This window comes from Camellia sinensis, chromosome 1, assembly GCF_055761805.1.
Source record: "Camellia sinensis isolate YWXY chromosome 1, ASM5576180v1, whole genome shotgun sequence".
NCBI classification, from domain to species: domain Eukaryota; kingdom Viridiplantae; phylum Streptophyta; class Magnoliopsida; order Ericales; family Theaceae; genus Camellia; species Camellia sinensis.
Window position 1 is genome coordinate 175,301,644 of NC_138961.1, and position 20,837 is coordinate 175,322,480.

The 20,837-nt window shown below is 33.3% G+C and overlaps 1 protein-coding gene across 1 annotated transcript; it reads right to left on the reverse strand.

The window, feature by feature from the left end:
* Nucleotides 1-12,693: 12,693 nt before the first annotated feature.
* Nucleotides 12,694-15,617, reverse strand: LOC145820870 (uncharacterized). Its single transcript, XM_082917504.1, has 5 exons — nucleotides 15,272-15,617; nucleotides 14,908-15,079; nucleotides 14,172-14,366; nucleotides 13,617-13,716; nucleotides 12,694-13,518 (listed from the first exon to the last, which is right to left on the reverse strand). The coding sequence occupies exons 1-5, from the start codon at nucleotides 15,615-15,617 to the stop codon at nucleotides 12,694-12,696; spliced, it is 1,638 nt and encodes a 545-aa protein (XP_082773630.1).
* Nucleotides 15,618-20,837: the final 5,220 nt, after the last annotated feature.

A 20,837-nucleotide genomic window follows, 5' to 3' on the forward strand; every position in this document is an offset into this window, starting at 1 on the left:
AACTTATGGAAAAACTTTTATAAAGCCATGATGTTGTATACAAAAATCATTGAAGTCGCCATTATTTTCACAAGAATATTGCTTTTGAGGAGGTTCTAGCACAACTTACCATCTCGAATCAAGTTGATCTTGTACATAAAAAATTTGCTTAGTTTGGGAAGCCAAAATGAAAGGATCGTCTTTATGGCCTATCCTCCCTAGCTCAACTAATGTGAAACCCAACTCATCGACTCTAATTGCCTTTGTGTTGTTAACCCAATCACACTTAAATACCGAAATCTTGAACATATTGTAGTCAAGTTACCATATCTCAATAATAACTCCATAGTAACTCATATCCGTAAACATTGAGTTCTTATCCTTGTAACCTATCACTTGCATTATTGTTGCAACTAAACTAACTCCACTGTTTTGGCTGACTCGTGAGTTATCTTGATCTTTTGTGTGATAACGACAACCATTGATGATATAGCCAAGGAATTTTATAACATCCAATCGACGTCCTTATGCTATCCAGTTCAGGTTATTTAAGATATTATTTTGGCCACTTAATTCCTCTAAGACTTGTATATGGTTGAATAGTTAGCTAATTTTTTTTTAAATAATATTCGGTGTTAGAAAAAGATAAACATCATATTACCCCAATACCTTTTCACGAAGCCAATACATAAATGTTTTATTATGCTCAATTTGTAGCCATTTTTGACTTGTAATTGACGATGATATTTTAGCTTCAACCAAGCCATATGTTCTCTATCAAATCATGAATAAAGCAATATATTATGAGATAAATCTTTAACTTGTGAGAATAAAATTGTAAAAAAATGTACATGAAATATTTTTACTCAATGTATGGTTGAATGTCACTTGTATTTTCTAACACATACCGATGTGCTTGCTCTTATTCATTACGATCAACGGTAATAACATAACCACTTGATAAAGGCCTTCCAATTTCTATAACATCATCAACTGTCATGTTTCTATTAGAAGGAATCTCGATTGCATCCACTCCAAATAAGTACTCTGCGCAGAACTCAATAGCTTCTTCTGCAATATAACTTTCAACAATGTAACCTTCAGGACAATTATGATTACAAACATAACCCTTTAAGATCTTCATGAACCTCTCAAATTGGTACATCCATCTAAAGTGAACTGGTCCACAAAGTCGAACTTCTTTAACAAGATGCACTGTCAAATGCACCATGATATTAAAGAACGAATATGGAAAGTACTTTTCAAGCAAACATAATATGACCATAAGATCTTTTTAAATCTCTTCTAATTTTTCCACATCCACCACTTTGCTACAAATAGCATTGAAAAAGAAACATAACATGATAATGGAATGTCTCACAAGCTTAGGTAACACAGATCGTATTGCCATAGGTAGTAACTATTACATCAATACATGAAAATCATGTGATTTTAGACCATAAAGTTTCAAATCTTGCATTGATACACGACTTCCCAAGTTTGAAGAGGATCCTTCTAGAACCTTCAGTTCCAATAATGTTGTACATACTCTTCTTTTCTCTTCCTTAGACAATGTGTAACATGCTAGAGGCAAGTATGTTCGTTTCTTCCCAATTTGTGGTGCCAATTCTTCACGCAAACCCATTTCTACAAGATCAATGTGAGAATTAATTACATCCTTTGTTTTTCCTAGAATATTAACGTACCAATGAGGCTCTCACACACATTCTTCTCAATATGCATAACATACCAATTATGTTGAACATGTAAGTACTTCCAATATTTAAGATCAAGTAATAATGATTTCTTTTTCCAACATTTTGTACCACCAACATCTAATCCTTTTTTGTTTTTCTTTCCCCACATGGTTACAAGCCATTCAACCTCATTTAATATCTCCTCCACAATTAATGGTATTGGAGATAATCCAAACTCTTGCTCACATTAAAAGCCTTTTTCTGCCTCCGATATGGATGGTAGCGTGGAAAAAAATTTCTGTGGCAAGCATATGTGTTCTTCTGACCATATTTTAATATGTGAGAACATGTTCCTTCACTATAAATTGGACATGCATAATATCCTTTTACAGTACAACCACTCAAATTGCCTAATGCTGGAAAGTCGTTAATTGTCCACAACAATATAGCCTTCAACCTAAAGTGTTCTTCTTTATAAGCGTCATAAGCTTCAACACCTACCTCCCACAACATTTTCAAATTATCAATTAATGGTGCCAAGTAAACATCAATGTCATTACCACGTTGTTATGGAACTGATATTAACAATGATAACATCATAAATTTCCTCTTCGTACATAACCATGGTGGAAGATTATAGGTAATCATTATAGCTGGCCAATAACTATACCTACTGCTAAGGGAACTGTGTGGATTTATTCCATTTGCAGAAATAGCTGATCGAAGGTTTCTTAGCTCTGTAGCGAAATCTAGCCACTTGTGGTCTACTAACTTCCATGATGGAGAATCCACAAGGTGACACATTGTGCCATCAGAATCTCTTTCGTGAGCATGCCATGTCAAATCCTTCACTAGTTTTGCTGATTGGAACATCCTTCTAAACCTTGGGATAGGTGGAAAATACTATAAAACTTTTGCAGGCACATCCTTTCTTATTTCAGTGGAATTCTTCTTCAACTTCCATCTTGATGTATACCACATGTAGGACATAGAGTTGCATCTTTGTACTCCTTTCTATAGATTATGCAATCATATGGACATGCATATATTTTCTCATATCCCATTCCTAATGCAGCAAACGTCTTCCCAGCCTTATACATGGATGACGTTATTTCATTGTTCATTGGCAGCATATCACCCAACAATGTCAATAGATTTGAAAACCTAGTGTGAGATAGGCTACTCGTAGTTTTGAAGTTATACAGTTTAACCAATGAAGATAACTTGGTAAACTTTGTGCAACCCAGATACAATGGTTTTTCCGCATCTTCAAGTAATTTCTTAAACACTTCAGGATTAGTCGTGCAATGATTGTATGCATCTTGAACCATTTCTATTGTTTCAGCTACATTGTCTATAAGAGACGTATCAAATTGTTGTTGGGAAAAATCTTGTTCATTTAAACATGGTGATGCCCCACTGGTGACTGCTTCTCTATGCCATATCCATGTGGTATAACTTTGGTCAATACCATTGAAAAACAGATGATTTCTAGTCTCTCGAATAGGTTGGCCTATCAAGTGTCTATAGACTTTACAATGACAATGTATGGATTAAAGATCACTTGCATGAATCATAGCAAAATTAAGAAATTGTTCAACTTCATTCTCATAGTCTTTTGATTTTCTATCCTTGAACATCCAAGATTTGTCCATTTTAAATGTATTTTTGAATACCTATATCAACAAAGAAATTAGAATATAAAAACACTAAACTAGAGGCTGCATAGTTGATAATCTCAAAGGAATGTCATTGAGAAGGTTTAATTTCTTTGATAGAACATTAAATGCCTGAAGCAAAAAAAAAAAAAAAAAAAAAAAAAAAAAAAAAAAAAAAATACAAGATCTTATAACAAATAATTTATCTGATTTATGAATAATTGCAAAGTCAATAAAAAAGAAAAAAAATCCATAAAGTCTAAATAATCTAGGCATTCATTATTCAATACTATCATTTATATTGAATGTTTCACATCCAAGAAGAGATGTGCAGGCTTTACACACTGCTAGGAAATACCCTAGGGCTCAAAGTGGGCTGCCGAACTCACTTAGGTGGTTTGCTTCCCAAACATGTAGCAACTTGAAGTAGCAGTAGTAGAGCAACAACAGCAAAACAGCTCTGTAGCAACAGTAACAAAAGCATTAACAAACCAAAACAAATCCTTATTTGAAGTGCAGTACTATTCATTTATGTTTGAATTTAGTGTAATTTATCCTTATCTAAAACTGAAATGTATTAGTAGATGGGAATATCTACATGGTATTTGGACTATTTGTTGAATGTTGGACTATTATAGAATTGTTGTGTTTTGGGCTCTTTACTTAATTAGGTGTGTTAAGTTGATGCAGTTTTTGGGTTAGATCTTGATGTCTTGGGTCTGTTAGTAGGTTGTGTCTCCTGTTCAGGCTCATCATTTGGCTGCATTATCAGGTGCTTGAATAGGTTATTTTTGTATTGAGTATTTTTTTTCCCTTGTTTGGCTGGTTGGCTGTGGTTTGTATAGTGGTTAGGTCCTCGGGTGTACCCCTTGTAATCGTTGTATTAATTTATGACTTATTCACCCGAAAAAAAAAAAAAAAAACACCAAGATGCATAAATATCTAAGTTGTGACAAATAAATTATTTATTTATTTATTTATTTTCACTTGAGTGAAAAACTGCAATATATTATTTTCCCCTCACCTCATATAGGAAACACACTGTTAAAGCACCCAATAAATTGCTTGTGATTTGGAAACATATGTTTAAGAATTTTTTCACAAGCAAAAATAAAATCAAATTATAGAATCGATGGCAAAAAGTATGCAGTTAGAAAAGTAAAGAGTCTTAACAAGTCGAAAAAAAAAAGAAAAAAAAAAGGAAAAATCAACATTTTACTACCATGGTTGCAAAGAATCCTAACAAGTTAAAAAAGAAGAAAAAGAAAAATTAAGGCAATCGGATCATCAACTTTCTCCTATACAGTTTGCAGAATCCAAAAGTTAGAGAGAGAGAGAGAGAGAGAGAGAGAGGGAGAGAACACATGGAAACTAGAAACAACATATGAAGGAAAATAAAGAACCAAGAAAAGTGTACCCAACAATAAAAGATAGATTCATCAAAAGTACTCTACTTTAATTAATCAAAAGTTTCTGAAACTTGAAATATTTTCAACTTCTCTAATAATACAAAACAACCCAATTCAAAAACCCACTTTACATATAAAACCTCTATGGTTCTCTCACTCCAATTCTCCACCATATCCTTATATATGTATAGATGAATATATATGGGTCCTTCTCTTTTCCCAGATATTGTTTTGTTTGTGTCAAATAAATATATTATCCATATAGTTACATATATATATATATATATATATAGTCACCAGTGTAATGGAGTTGCATATTCTACAAAGCAATTGACATAGACCCACCTAGTAAAGCCCACAAACCATCAACAAAAACCTTACCAATTTGTACTTTGATTTACAGAACACATACCATTACCACCTAAGACCCTCATTTACAATGAAAACCTATATCTATAAAATTCCACTAATAATAATCATAATCATAAATATATACACACAAAAGGGGCATAAAAACCAGAGGACTCATCAGAAATTTCAAAAGGTCTTTGATTTCAAAAAACAAACTTCAATGGTGGTTTGAGTGAGTAACTTCGATGGTGGTTCGGAGCTGTGATAAAGAAAATGAATTAGGGCCTTGTTTCAGAAACAGAAGGCAATAAGAAGAGATCCAAACTGTTTGGGAAATTCAATCTTGTTGGGAAAGGCAAGAGTCGTTTCCTCTCAATCGTGGGTATAGAATAGGTGCCAATTTGGGAATATGATTTTATATAAAAATCAAATTGAAATATTTTATATAATCACACCTATTTAGGGACTGTGATTAAACTATATATATATATAATCACACTTATTTAAAAAGTACGATTAAAATAAATATTTTATATAATGACACTTAATTGAAAAGTGACAAAAAAATAAATATAATCACATGTTAATTAAAAGGTGTGATTGAAAAAAAAAATATATAATCACACTTAATTGAAAAGTGACATAAAAAATAAATATTATCGCACTCAATCAAATCAAGTGTAATTAAAATATCAATCTAATTTTTATTTTATATTTTATCACACTTCCATTAAAAGTGAGATATTTTCATTTGTCAAAGTGTGATCTTTAATTATTTTTGTAATAGTGCGATGAAGGCTTAGGGTTAGGGTTCTAGTTATGGGGAGTTAAGGTTTCTGACTTAGATCTAGAAGGTCGGTGGTGGTGGGGGGTGTTAATGTATATATGGTATATATTCCTAGATATATTAGGTATTGATTTCCTAGATATATTTGTATTGTCATAGTTAGGTTTCTTATAGGATACTCTTTCTCATAGTTAGGTTTCTTATAGGATACTTTTTTTCAGCATATATATACTGGTCTTCTATTGTATAAGATTATTTCATTGAATACAATACATATTATTTCCTCTCTCTCTCTCTCTCTCTCTCTCTACTATTGTAACATGGTATTAGAGCTAGGTTAAGTACCTAGTAATTTTGCTTCATCGGCGAGTGGCAGCCTTGCCTTGGCCACCAAACCTCAACCTATTCCGCTGTCATATTTTCCTGTTAGTATCCCTTCGTGGTGATCTCTTCCTTAATCCACTAGTTTATTCATACTCTAAATATCTCTATTATAGTTTTTTTTTTACTCGCACTCAATTTTTTTTTTCCTGTAATTTTTCTCTACTCTATATTTCTATCTGTTTCAACCTCAAATAGGTTTCTATCTTCAAATCTATTTGAGTTTGAGGGGGGTATTATACCTATATCATGGTGAACATGGTTATAAACCATGCAAGCCATCTAAGTCATCCCCGTTGGCACACAACTTAAGCTGCTCCCTGTGGTGCACCACCCAAGCCGCCTTATCTAGCTTACAATCCAAGCCGTCTTCTCTAGTGCACAACCCAAGCCACCCCTTGGTGCACCACCAAAGTTGCCCCCTGGCGCACCATCCAAGCAGCGCCCCTGTCGCACTCAGTCATCTGTTGCCATTATCGTTCAGCACCACGTTACAAGTTATGTGTATGCCACGCTTGCTGGTTCAACATTCAGTCTCTACAATGGTTTGACATGACCCCGTAAACTGTTCCGACATTAATTCCGACCAGTTCCTATAACGGTCTAGCATGATTTTAAACTGTCCCGACATTAGTTTTGGCCAATTTCTACAATGGTCCAACACGACCATAAACTGTCTCTCGGCATTAATTCCGGCCTCTATCTTAAGTGCCCTTGCGCTCCCATTCGGACTTTACAATCTATTTGTCTTTTATTTTATTTACTTTTATATGATGTTTTAGTTTTTTTCTTCAAACTCAAGATGTTTATCCTCCTTGAGTTTGAGGGGGAATGTTAATGTATATATGGTATATATTCATAGTTATCTTAGGTATTGATTTCCTAGATATATTTGTATTACCATAGTTAGATGTCTTATAAGGTACTCTTTCTCATAGTTAGGTTTCTTATAGGATATTCTTTCTCAGCCTATATATACGAGCCTTCTATGATATAGGATGATTTTATTGAATACAATGCATATTATTGCCTCTCTTTACTATTGCAACAAGGGGGAAAGACAATGGTGTCGGAGATAAAGATAGATAGAGAGGAAGAGAGAGAGAGAGAGAGAGAGAGAGAGAGAGAGAGAGAGAGAGAGAGTCATGACTAATTTGTATTGGACTCTTGTAAATGATATATATATATACATGTGGATATTTTGGTCATTTTATCTAAATTTGTCCTTATGGACAGAAAAGTTTAGTGCATGGACCTTTGGCCATAGAAAATTCAAATTTGGATTTTTTTGTTCCGAGCGCCCTATTTTTTATTATTATTTAAGTAAATCAAACATAAGAATTAATATTTTAATGGAATACTCTTTCTATTTCACTTTATTCCAATGACCCAAATATTACTTTAGTTAAAAGAGTTTCAATGATTAAAATTGAAAATGAATGCATGAAATATAATTTAGTGACAATAGAAGTAAACCACGACCTTGTGGCCTAGTGGCTTATTTAGCGCTGGGTAAGATTCTAAGGTTTGACTGGGTTTGCTCCCCAATTCAAATCCTGACAGCTATAACACCTTGTGACCAGCGACATGCTCCATTGCAAGTGGCACTATGCCAGAATTTGCCTTTAACAGCGGTTTGTAACCGCCGTTAATAACCATACAGCCGTCATAAAAACTTTTAACAGCGGTAAGACGACAAAAAGTGTAACCGACGTCTATACAAGTGTCGGAAATAATTTAACGACGGTTATTTTATCGCCATTACTAATAACGACGGTATTCACAGCGGTTATTAACCGCCACATAAAAAATCGATGATCTTGAAAATTAGAGGCGGTTTGTAGAACCGTCGTAAATGTCATGCCTTTAACGACGGTATTTTAGTGTAAAAAATGGCAGTTATTTACTGCCGCAAAACACTACAAAAATTAATGGCATTTATTTACTGCCGTTAAATAATTTTCAAAATTAAATATAATTTTCTTTTAGCGACAAAATTAAACCGCCATTAATTATGAACCATTTGTTAATGACAGTATTTTTAGAGTAAAAAATGGCATTTTTTTACTGCCGCAAAAGATTACAACAATTAGCGGCATTTATTTACCGCCGTTAAATATATTTCAAAATAAATATGTTTTTCTTTCAGCAACAAAATTAAACCGCCGAAAATTATGAACCATTTGTTAAACTGACTTTGTTTATACATTTATATTCAATACCTGCTAGTGCAATGAAAATCATTCAATAGAAGTGTATAACCTACTAAAGCTTCCATACATTCAATATAACAATATATAAGCTGCCACAATACAATTTATAGCCATACAAATCCATACACCATATTCAATTAACAAAATCTATTCCAAAATACATGTCACATGTAGCAAAGTTCCAAATACATGTCACTTGTAGCAATTAGTTCCAAAATACATGTCACTTGTAGCAATTAGTTCAAAATATTTGTCTCAAAATATATAGTGTCAAAATAAAAGTCCCAAAAGACATTTGCATTTACATGGTCCACCTAGCTCCCCCAATCTGCAAAATACTGCAACTAGTTCCAAAATATTGTCTCAAAACACAAGTGCCAAAATAAAAAGTCCCAAAAAGCATGTACATCATCTACATGTTCTATCTAGCTCCTTTCAAACCTGCAAATGTAGCAATTAGTTGCAAAATATCTGTCTCAAAACACAAGTGCCAAAATAAAAGTTCCAAAAAGTATGTCCTTTATCTACATGGTCCATCTAATTCCCCTCAATTTGCAAAGTCTGCAAATGAATCCTCAATCTGCACATGTATAAAAAGATGTAAATTTAGCTACCACTAAGATTTAAAAATATAATAAATATAGTATTAGTGCATATGTATTACATCAACCGAAGGCCAAGCTACACATTTGTGAAGTGCATCTCCAACTGTTTTGACACCTTCAAGAGCTTTCACCAAATTTTGACGAGGCTTTATCGCTTTCGTAATACGAACTTTCCAAAATTCTGGACCCAATCGTTGTCCACCTACTACTTTGGATGGGTCCTTAGAAATAACTATGCCAATTGCCACAACTTGCTTTGGCAATTTAGAAGTAAGTAATTCTACTTCTTGTCCAACCTTCAAAAAAAATTAATGTGTAAATGTTGTGTATGAAAGCAATCACATTAAAGTATTTAGGATTAAATACACTTTATCCCCTTCTAGTTTAGCTCAAAAACAAAAGAAAATAACATTTGCATTTTACTCCATACCAGAGATGTGTATATTTTTAAACTATAGGGAGGTAATAATGTGTTTTCTAACTAACCCAAAAATTTAACTAGTATTCCTTGAAGAAATAGAACTAATAATAATGTTTATGAAAAAATTTAATAACTATGTTTAAATACTCATTATGCGTAAACATTGTCTTACTTCATGTGATAGAACCATTAGCTCTTCATTCAACTGGTGAGAACTAGAGGCATCTGGAACCTGTTGCATATTGAATGATGGTTTGGAACCATTCTGTTTAAACATAACCATATAATTAGCTAACTTTACAATATCCAATTTATTATAGTAAAACATACTTAAATTAAACTAGGATTAAATACACATTACCCCTCCAATATGTGAAGGCATTGATGGTGATTGAGGCATTGGATATCCCATAGTTTCCACATGAGCTTGCATTTTGTCACACTTGCGCTCTAACTGAGTAAACCTTTCACTCCACTCAGCTAATAATTCCTGTCACACCTCTTCTCGTACCTCTGTGCGCAATTTATCCATGTCTATACGTTGTCAAGGTCCAGAATATCTTGTCCCAAACACCTGAGATGGGCAAGGTCCCAATCCATAGGTACGTACACGACCATGCCCATCTACTCCTAAGACCACAGTGAATAGCTCCTCTCAAAATTTTTCAGTTTGTAAGGATTCGGGCACTTAAGACAATCTCTCTTTCAAACGAGACTAAAATATAAGAAAAAAATTTATTAGAACATGAATAGGTAAATAATTAATCGTAAACATTCATATTATTACCCATACAATGGCTACATCTGATGCTTCATCAACTGGATCTCCATTCTTCTTTGTGTGTGTCTCTATGTAGACCACTATCCAATCTGGTTGCACCTTATCTCTCTTATACATCTTCATTATTAGGAACAATAAATACATATTACAACTTTACCAAATATAATGCATATTGAGAAAAAATTGTTAATCTATCATTTACCTCATCATTTACCCGACAATGGGCCTTTCTCCCACTTGTATGGCACATTGTCAATTTTTTTCGATTGTCATTGTTGGTTGTACTGCATTCCTGTCACAATAAATAGATATTGAGATTTGGTACAAGTCTTTCTCCAACAACTCTTGAAGCAATTTAGACCTTTTAACAAAAGAGCTTAATAGCCAAACCTTCACGCACCATATTCTTTGGCAAATATATGCATGTGTTTAGACAATGCTTTGCTCTATATTCATAAACTAATTGAGATTTTATTTTACTTCAGTCAAGGGCATCTTTATGGTCATAGCCAAAACAATAATCATAATAAGTCATGTAATCAATACTGTAACAAATCATCATTAAGTCTTAACTAACACTAAATTCAGTCATCCTCAAACATTACTTGAAGCATAGCCAAAGACTTTATTGACCATAACCGGAATAACAACCACAATAAGTCATTATTAGGTCATAAAAAACAGAATTCTAAGGTAAAAAAATTATAGAATGCAACAATTAATACATGTGCCTCTAGACTATTCCAAAATTGAACAAGAATCTTCCACTGACTAGGATCCACCCTATCGGGACAATTTGCTAAGCGTTCTTCATTAGTTTTGTACTTGTTGAAGTTCTTTCTTTTCAGTTGGTCTTTCCAGTCTTTCCATTTCTTTCCAACTGACATCAAGCAATTATGCTTGAAAATATCTGGTGCATCAGTGTTTTCCTATATATATAACGAGATATCAAACAAATATATTTGTTAATTAAAGTATGAGTACGAGAATAAGATTTATATAGTACTTGCATTTTCACACCTTAACTTCCTGCCATATACGTTCTTTATATTGGTTTAACTGTGGAGCTCTCCAATCATTGAAAGTTAATGGTGCAAAATCCCATTCCAAGCTAGAATGCCTAACTGACTTTGTAATTTTGCAGCTTCATTGCCAATAGGTTGATTCTCTTCATTTAATGTAACCTTTAACTTTTGTCCCGTGCCCCATATGGCAAAAGGACGACCAAGCCCTCTTGTTTGTCTAATTGTTGATTGACCCGTGCTGGTAGCTATTGAAACTTTTATAAAATAGGCATAAAAGAAAGCAAAAATTAAGTAAACATGTGAATTTCAGCTCAAGATTCCAATTCATAGCGTAGCATGTAATGGTAATTGCGCTATATTTGATGGCTATTCAAATTAAATTACCTGCTCCACTTGATGACTACAATTCATGATTACTTTGTTGGGATGAGCTCAAGGTTGGAGTCATATTGTTGCAAAGAGGTTGTAATGGTTGCGACTATGATTCTGACTGCGGTTGTGGCAGAGGCTGGGGCTGAGGATGTGACTGATTAGTAGTAGATGCTGGTTGTGAAACATCAGCTATGGAGCCAGCTGTCCAACGGGGTTGCTTTCGTTTCATAGTCATCTGGAAAAAAATAAAACAAAACAAAACAAAAAAGTATTTGAACACTTGTTACTTGGATGGAAGGATGTACAAATAAGTATGAAATTATGTATGCAAACTTATGTGTTACAAACTTAAGTATGAAATTATATATGCAAACTTATGCAAGGATGCAAGGTTGTAGTGCCTGCAGTTGTGGCTATGATTGCTGTTGTGCCGATTGTGGCTGCGACTGAGGCTGTGGCTGATGCTGTGACTGATTAGTAGTAGGTGTTGGTTGTGAAACATTAGCCATGGAGCCAGCTGTCCAACATGGCTGCTTTCGTTTTGTAGTCAACTATAAAAAAATAAAAAAATAAATAAAAAAAATAAATAAAAACACATTTGAATGCTTATTAGTTAGATGAAAGTACGTGCAAATAAGTATGAAATTATATATGCAAACTTATGCAAGGATGCAAGGTTGTAGTGCCTGCTGTTGCGGCTGTAATTGTGGCTGTGGTTGCAGCTACGCTGGTTGTGGCTGAGACTGAGGTTGTGGTTGATGTTGTGACTGATTAGTAGTAGGTGTTGGTTGTGAAACATTAGCCATGGAGCCAGCTGTCCAACAAGGCTGCTTTCATTTCGTAGTCATCTAAAAAAAAAAGAAAAAAAAAACACATTTGAATACTTATTAGTTAGATGCTAATGAATATATAAACACTAACTAATGAATACAAATTAAATAAAAAGTAAATAAGTCTCACTGTCTTACATGTGCTAACTTTTAGGATAACATAGAATCATGCACAAAAGAAGAACTAATAATCATTATCATAGTCATCATCATCACTGTCACCACCATCAACATAAATATCATCACTGTCATCATCACTTTCATCATCATAATCATCTTCTTTTTCATCACTATCATTGTCATAATCCTCCTCTTCACCACTATAATCTATAGTGGCATCATCACCACCATCAACAGTTGTTTCATTCACATTTGACCGAACCCAATCAACATCATCCTCCTGAATGTATGTTGAATCATCTAGATGTTGACTAGAATATGGCTCAACTTGCGGACATGTTATTGCATCTTTAAAAGATTCCCTTCCGCGCATATCATACAAATCCCTGGGTGTCATCTTCACAACTATATGCCAATCTTTCTCAATAGGGTCTTGTATATACCAAACTTGTTGTGCTTGGGATGCAAAGATGAATGGTTCATCTGACATTCGATTTTGTTGATCCAAAAGATTCTTAAAATTCACAAGTGTGAACTTGAACTCATCTTGCCTCTTCCCCACATTGTTATCAACCCAATTACATTTGAATAACACAAACTTGAAGTCATTAGAATATCTCAACTCAATTATATCAGTCAAGACCCCATAGAAAGTAACTTCTCCACTAATTGGTCGTCTATCTCTTGAACTTGCATAACTTTGTGTATATGCAGTCAATGACACTTCCCTATTTTGAGTTTTTCTACTCTCCTCACGTTGTTTAGTGTGAAACCTAAACCCATTTATAATATACCCACTGTATCGTCTTGCCCAATTGTCTGGTGCTACGGACAAAATTTTTACTTCATATGAGATGCTTGCATTTTCAGTTTGTTGCAAGTGTTGAACCTACATTTTAATCCAATGTATTAGAAATCACATATCAGAGATACCATTATATATACATATACCACTATTTTAATCCAATGTTTGCATGTATGACTTACGTGCTCTCTAAACCAAAGAGGAAATTGTTCGTTGTGCTTTCTCATAAGATCATGCTCACTTAAACGATGTCTATCAGCTTTAAGCACTTGAATGTGTTTCCTGCATGATTGAGAATAGGTATAGGATATTAAATATGTTATTTAATTGACTAGAAATTGAATATTTAATTTAGTAGGTTTCTTACTCTCGGAATAGAGTGACTACATTAGAGTTGGCTAGCACATATCTATGTGCTTGTTCCCATGCAATTTTATCAAGTAGGAATAATTTCCCTTTCCCTTTCCCTAAAGAACGCCCCCTTTGTTCACCCTCATAATTTCGTATCGGCCGATTTAATTTTGTCTCAACATCATGCAAATATCGACTACAAAATGTCAAACACTCATCTGCTAAATACCCTTCTGTAATGGAACCCTCTGAATGGCTTCAATTACGCACGCACTTTTTAAGTGTAAGCAAATACCTATGAAAAAATAAAATTTATTTAGTTAGAAGATAAGCTTGATCAGCGCACGTCATTTATATGTACCTAAAATTGAAAAATTAATGCATACCTCTCAATAGCATACATCCATCGGTAATGCACTGGTCCAGCAAGTCTTGCCTCTTCTGCTAAATGAACAGGCAAATGTTCCATGATATCAAAGAAGGAAGGTGGAAAAAATTTCTCAAGATGGCAAAGAGTCAATCTAATTTTCTCTTCAAGACGACCATAATCATTTGGATGTATTGTTTTTGAACATAACTGTCTAAAAACAAGTACTCAAGGTTTCACAAACATTCTTAGGCAGTGTCCTTCTCACAACTAAAGGCAACAGTTATTGCATTAGAATATGGCAATCATGGCTCTTAAGCCTTGAAATAGTTCTCTCTTTGAGTTGTACACGGCGTGAAATACTTGACGAGTATCCATCCGGGACTTTCACATTTTTTAGCACCTTGCAAAATATTTCTTTGTGCTCTTTATTCATTGTGAAACAAACTGTAGGTAAAAAAAACTTTACCATTTGGCCGTTGTTGAGGGTGAAGAGCTTTACGAAGTCCCATCTCTTGAAGGTCACAACGAGCTTTTGGACTCTCCTTTGTTTTTCCCACAACGTTCAATAGGGTCCAAAGTATATTTTCACACACATTTTTCTCAATGTGCATACAATCAAGATTGTGTCGAATTAAATTGTCCTTCCAATATGGTAATTGGAAAAAAATAGTTTTCTTTCTCGAATTATATTCTTCCCTCAAGGTTTTATGAATGCCTCTCCCATCCTCAACAACTTTTCTTTTTTTAGACACATATGTCTTTCATTTCCATCATCCTTCCCATATTTGTTCTCAATGAATTCTATTTGTTTGAAAATATCATCACCGGATAATTGAGGTGGCATTTTCTTTGTTTCAACACTTCCATCAAAACCTATTGCATCTTTCCGAAACTTATGCCCTTCATCTAAGAACCGCCTATGGCCTATATAACAATACTTTTGACTATGTTTTAACCATCTAGAATGGGTATCTTTATTACAAGATGGACAAGCCAATGCTCCTTTTGTACTCCATCCAGATAAATTAACATATGTAGGAAAATCACTTATGGTCCACAACAAAGCTGCATGCATATGAAACATCTAGTTGCTTCATGCATCATAAGTAAGTATGCCATTAGTCCATAATTCCTTTAACTCGTCAATTAAAGGTTGCAAATACACATCAATATCATTTCCAGGACCACAAGGCCCATCAATAAGCAAAGATAACATGAAATATGGTTGCTTCATACATAACCAAGGAGGCAAGTTATATGACATCATCACAACATGCCACGTGCTATGAGCAATGCTCATTGTCCTAAATGGGTTAAAACCATCATATGCTAATCCAAATCTGACATTTCGACTGTCACTAGCAAAATCTTGATTTTTTTCATCAAAAGTTTTCCATGCAAGTGAATCAACTGGATGTCTCAATATCCCATCATCGGTGCGTTCATTTGCATGCCATGTCATGAGTGATGCTGTTTTTGTTGACATGAATAGCCTTTGGAGCCTTGGCTTTAAAGGAAAAGGCCTTACTTGTTTGGCGGGAATTTATGTTACTTTAGTGGTTCCATCCTCTAAACGAAATTTCGATTCATTATATCTTGATCTCCCACAAATTTCACATTTATCAAGCATTTTTTTGTCTTTCCAAAACAGCTTACAATCCTTAGGACAAGCATCATACTTTGTGTAACTAAAGCCTAAGGCTTCGTTGAACTTATTTGCTTCACAGTATGAGTCCGACAATGTTTCACCCTCGGGAAATGCCTCCTTCAACAACTCAAGCAACATATCAAATGATGTATCAGTCCATCCATTAAGTACCTTTATGTGCAACAATCGAACAACAAAAGAAAGAGTTGTGAACCTCTTGCAACTTGGGGACAACTCACGTTGTGCATCTTCTAATAGTTTAAAGAATTTCTTTGTCTCCTCATTAGGCCCCAATCCCATATTTTCATGTATTTGATTTTCAATAAAGACACCATTTTCCATTGGAACTCGAAATGTGTCATGTACCAAACCAATCATATCATCAATTACATCGAATTCTTGATTTTCATTCACTTCATTTCTACCACATGGAGCCAAGGCCTCCCCATGAATTGTCCATCTTATGTAGTTAGTGTTAAACCCATTTATGATGATATGCTCTCTTACGCCATTTCGTGTCTCATATCTAACGTTAACACATTTCTTACACGGACAATATATCTTCGACTCTAAAGGCTTATTAGCATAAGCAAACTCAATAAACTTTTCAACCCCTTCCACATATGTAGGGTCTAACCTATTTTTTATATGAATCCAATCCTTATCCATACCAATTGTCTTCAAGATTACCTGAAATTTTATATGTAAACATGTATATAACAAAGAAATTAAAAAGTATGAGTCAACATATAATTAGCATGATTATATACAATAAAGAAATTCAAAAAAAGAAGAAGGTGCAAGTCTAAATATAAACATGGAGAATCATTTGCCTTAGTTGGACTGCCAATCTTATCCATACCAATTGTCTTCAAGATTACCTGAAATTTTTTTGTCTTTCCAAAACAGCATACAATCATTTGCCTTTGTTTTTATTTTAGAAAATATCTAGGCATTGCAGCTGGGACAAGAGTCATATTCTCCATATGGATCTAGCAGTCAAAGATGTCACATGTGTTTACGATTTGATCCACTGCAGAAAGTGATGGAGCGATAAAACAAAAAAAGAAAAAAAAAAAAAAAAGAAGTGCCATATGTTTCTATGAAGGCCAGTCAGTTTAGGATATAAAGTCTATCCATAGCTACTATTTCAGTGAATTTTGCATGTCAAAGTCTATTTCAAGCTGAAGTAAAGCATTAAGATAAGTGCTAAGGAATGAGAATTTATGTTATTTTCCTACCAAAGCTTCAAATAATTTATGGCAATCACAAAAACATGGAAAATTTAAAAATTGAAATATCTATGCATTAAAAATAGTTCATCAAAACATAAGTATGTATATATATATATATATATATATATATTTATGAAACAAAGGCACAACAAGAAGGTTCAAAATCCAATAAATAGTTAATACATATATATATATCCAGTTGAAGCAGAGCAAGGCCATAGCCACAACAGAGTAGCCAAGGCCACAGTAGCTACAGTTCAGCTGCAACCAAGGTCACAGTCCAGCAACCAAGGCCACATCCAAGGCTGTAGCTCAAAGCAAATAGTCCAGCTAATGTTATCAAGTCTTACATCAATATATAAATCTAATGTCTCAGGTTGGTAGATAAAGTTAAAGTATGCTTCTTTGTAATTTTCTTCGTCCTCTCTTCTACCACATTCCTAGCTCTCCAAGCACGCCATGGCTTCTAAGCTCCAGAGATTGGTAGATAAAGTTAAAGTACGCTTCTTCGTAATTTTCTTTTCACTATCTCTTCCTTTTACTCGACTATATTATTGAAAGAAATGATAGGTTCTGATATTACTCATTTTTAGTCTTTTGGTTAAATTTGGAGTTTCTAGCATCAACTATTGTAGCTAGGACTGTTATGAAGGTTTTTTGTGGCAATGCCTCTTGATAGTCATGTGAAATGTTTGTGATAGTAGTCAGTGGCAGTTTTGAATTGCTACAGGAGTTTGAAAGTTTAAATCTTTCGATTGGTTTCTTATCAAAGTCTATTCAGATTTGAGATAAAGATGTTTATGGTGCTTTTCTTGGTTGGGACTGTCGTAACCAAAAAGGACTGGAAAGTAAGATGGGTAGTCATTAGGAAGGTTTGAAATTCAAATTGTTGTGGGTGTGTGCAGGCAAAGTTTTTGTGTGTGTGTGTGTGTGTGTAGAACATCCATTATGATTTGTCTCTAATTATTACTTGACAATAACTGATAGTTAGGTTTAGTGGAAACAAACTTATGTGCCTACTTATTTATTTATTTATTTATTTATTATGGGAATCTATCCAAAAAGATTTAAGTGAAGATCATTGCCTGTGCATCTCTACATGGCAATAGTTATAAGTTAAAATATATGCAAGTCTACATATTATAGGCCTTAATAAATAATCCATTACCCTTCATATTACAGGTTTAACAAATACAAGACATAATAGACATTTCATCAAACTGGTGGTGAGTGCCACTAAAATTCAAAATTTGAACATACAAAAGCATCATAATTTTGAATTTCAATAACTAATAAAATGAGTTCAAGCATTTTTTTGATTTGCAAAAAGAACATTTAGTGAAATAGAGGTCTTTCTCAACTTGGGTTTTGCTCAAAACTCTCTAAAATTTCTACAGTGAAAAAGAGATCCAAACTGATGAGTGAGAGGGAAGGCTCTCTTGAAGGAGAGAGAGCCTGCATGTATATGCAAAAATCCCCAATTTCAGTGTCTCTAATCTGTGAACCCACAAAAATCTCTCTGAAAAACTGTGTTTTGATTTATGGGTTTGTTTATTTTGGCTTCTTTAATCTTTGTTAACCTGTATATATATATATATATATATATATATATATATGTATGTATATATGTATATGTATGTGTATCAAAACTAATAATAAGAGGGAGATTTAAGAAATGTATAGTTGATACTTGATTCCATTGAAACAAACCCTGAAATGAAATTACCTTTCCTCTAATCATTGATAGCTTAATAGAAACACTATCAGCAAAGGTAGAATGGCAATAGAAAGAGAAGGAAAAGCATGGAAAAAAAAACCAATAGAGGCAACATGAAGCCAATAGGGGAATCAGAAGGTAGGCAAAGATCTCTTACCTCTAACGATGGTGCTATAATGCGACAATGGTGCTTCGAACGACCTCCGATGCTGGTACTTCGTACGACCTTCAAACAACAATGGTGACTTTTCGTTTCACTATGCAACGCCTCTCTTGCAGAAGTTAGAGATGTAAGGAAAAAAAAACTAATCAATTGGAAGAAATGGGTAAAATACGATGCCGTTTAACAATTAATTGGAGGGAATCCAATTTTTTTTGAGAGGGAATTAAAAAAATATGGACTACATTTACGGCAGACTTCAAACAACTGCCATAAAAGACTGACCCTTCAGTTTCACACAGTTTTTTCGTCATTAACACTCACATTTTATCGGCTGTTTTTCGTAACCGCCGTGAATACTAAATTTTTAGAGGCGGTATCTTTACCGCCATTTTAAGTATATTTTTAACGACAATCTTGTTACCGCCGTGAATGAAGCCGCCATTAAATATCAACTTTGGCGTAGTGTGGGGATTAGTTCTGGTGTATGTTAAGCTGGGCCGAACATTGCGTGGGGAATCACACCAAAAAATAAATAAATAAATAAATAATAATAAAAAAAACAAATGTAAAAATAATGATTAAGTAATATGTTTGATTATTAATAAGGATGGGGTGCTCTTATTTAAGCTGTAAAACTCTAGTTGACCTTATTTAAGCTCGTGGTTTACCATATTGTAGTTTTTACAAAGAAACATGATATTTTGTCACATGATGAATTTTATTTCCCTTTTTTTTTTTCTTTTTTTTTTCCCTTTAATCTCTAAAGCTATGTGCAAAAAATAAAAATTATAAAAATAGAAATTTATTAGGAAATCTTTTTTCAAGTACTTGTATCTCAATTAATCCATAACATATTCTTATATCCGAATAAGTTTTATTATTTATACATTTGATAATTCTCATATTTAAGATATTTTATGGAGAATTTTACTCTCACAAATTTTTTTTGAACTCTTAGCAATGAAGTGTGCACTATTTTGGACTATTTTGTACTTTTTTATATATTAAATTTTAAAAATTTATAATTTTTGTCGTATATTTTTTTATATGAAATTTATATTTTTAAAACCTAATTAACAAGATCTATCAATAAGATCTCATTTGAATATGTAATTTTATAAAATAAAAATAAATAAACAAATTTGACAATTTGAATGTTCACATTGACAGTGTCCATGTTCCATAATATGAACATTCACATTAAATAAATACGAAACTTACGTGTAGGTCCTAATATGTAGACTTATTGTCCAATAGGTCTTGTGAGAATTAATGGTGTTTTTCATCAAGCACTATTAAAAAAGAGTCATTAATTGTTAATTTTTAGCGATAGTTTCAAAAAAATTTCACAAAAAAGGTCACTAGTTTTTAATTTTAGCAACAGTTTAAAAATTTCGTCACAGAAAAACGTCACTAATTGTAGGCAACAATTTATAAAAACTATAACAAAAAAAAACTCACTAATTGTCAATTTTTAGCGACATATACAAAAAAACGTCACAAAAAATTATTTTTAAGGACAATTTTACTAAGTCTTATTTTCAATGGGACTTGATGAGAATTAATTTTAACTATTAAAACTTATTAATGTTTATCCAAAATATAAATTTGACTGTGTGAATATTTACATCACCAAAATAATCACACGATCAATGTAAACATTAATATAGATTTTACTCTATTATTATTAGGAATATTTTGATAACTATCTCACTCATAAGACTTATTGACACATGACAAAATAATTCAAATTAAGTGAAATATAAGTAGACAACAAAATTAAGAATAAATGCCCCCAATAAAAAATTACACAGAAAAAATAATATGTGATCCATATTCATTTTGGATTGGAAGGAACAACATTCAAAATTTATCTAGGCTACATATTAATTTTTGTATACTTTCTCTTTGCGTTTTTC

Bases quoted from the DNA above. Each gene is read 5' to 3' on its own strand.
- LOC145820870 (XM_082917504.1), bottom strand. From the start codon at position 15,617: ATGACATGGCATGCAAATGAACGCACCGATGATGGGATATTGAGACAT. The intron at 14,367-14,907 runs GTGTCTAAAAAA...ACTTGTTTTTAG, and splicing joins GATGGAAATGAAAGACATAT to ACAGTTATGTTCAAAAACAA. The intron at 13,519-13,616 runs GTAAGTCATACA...ATTAAAATGTAG, and splicing joins CTCTTTGGTTTAGAGAGCAC to GTTCAACACTTGCAACAAAC.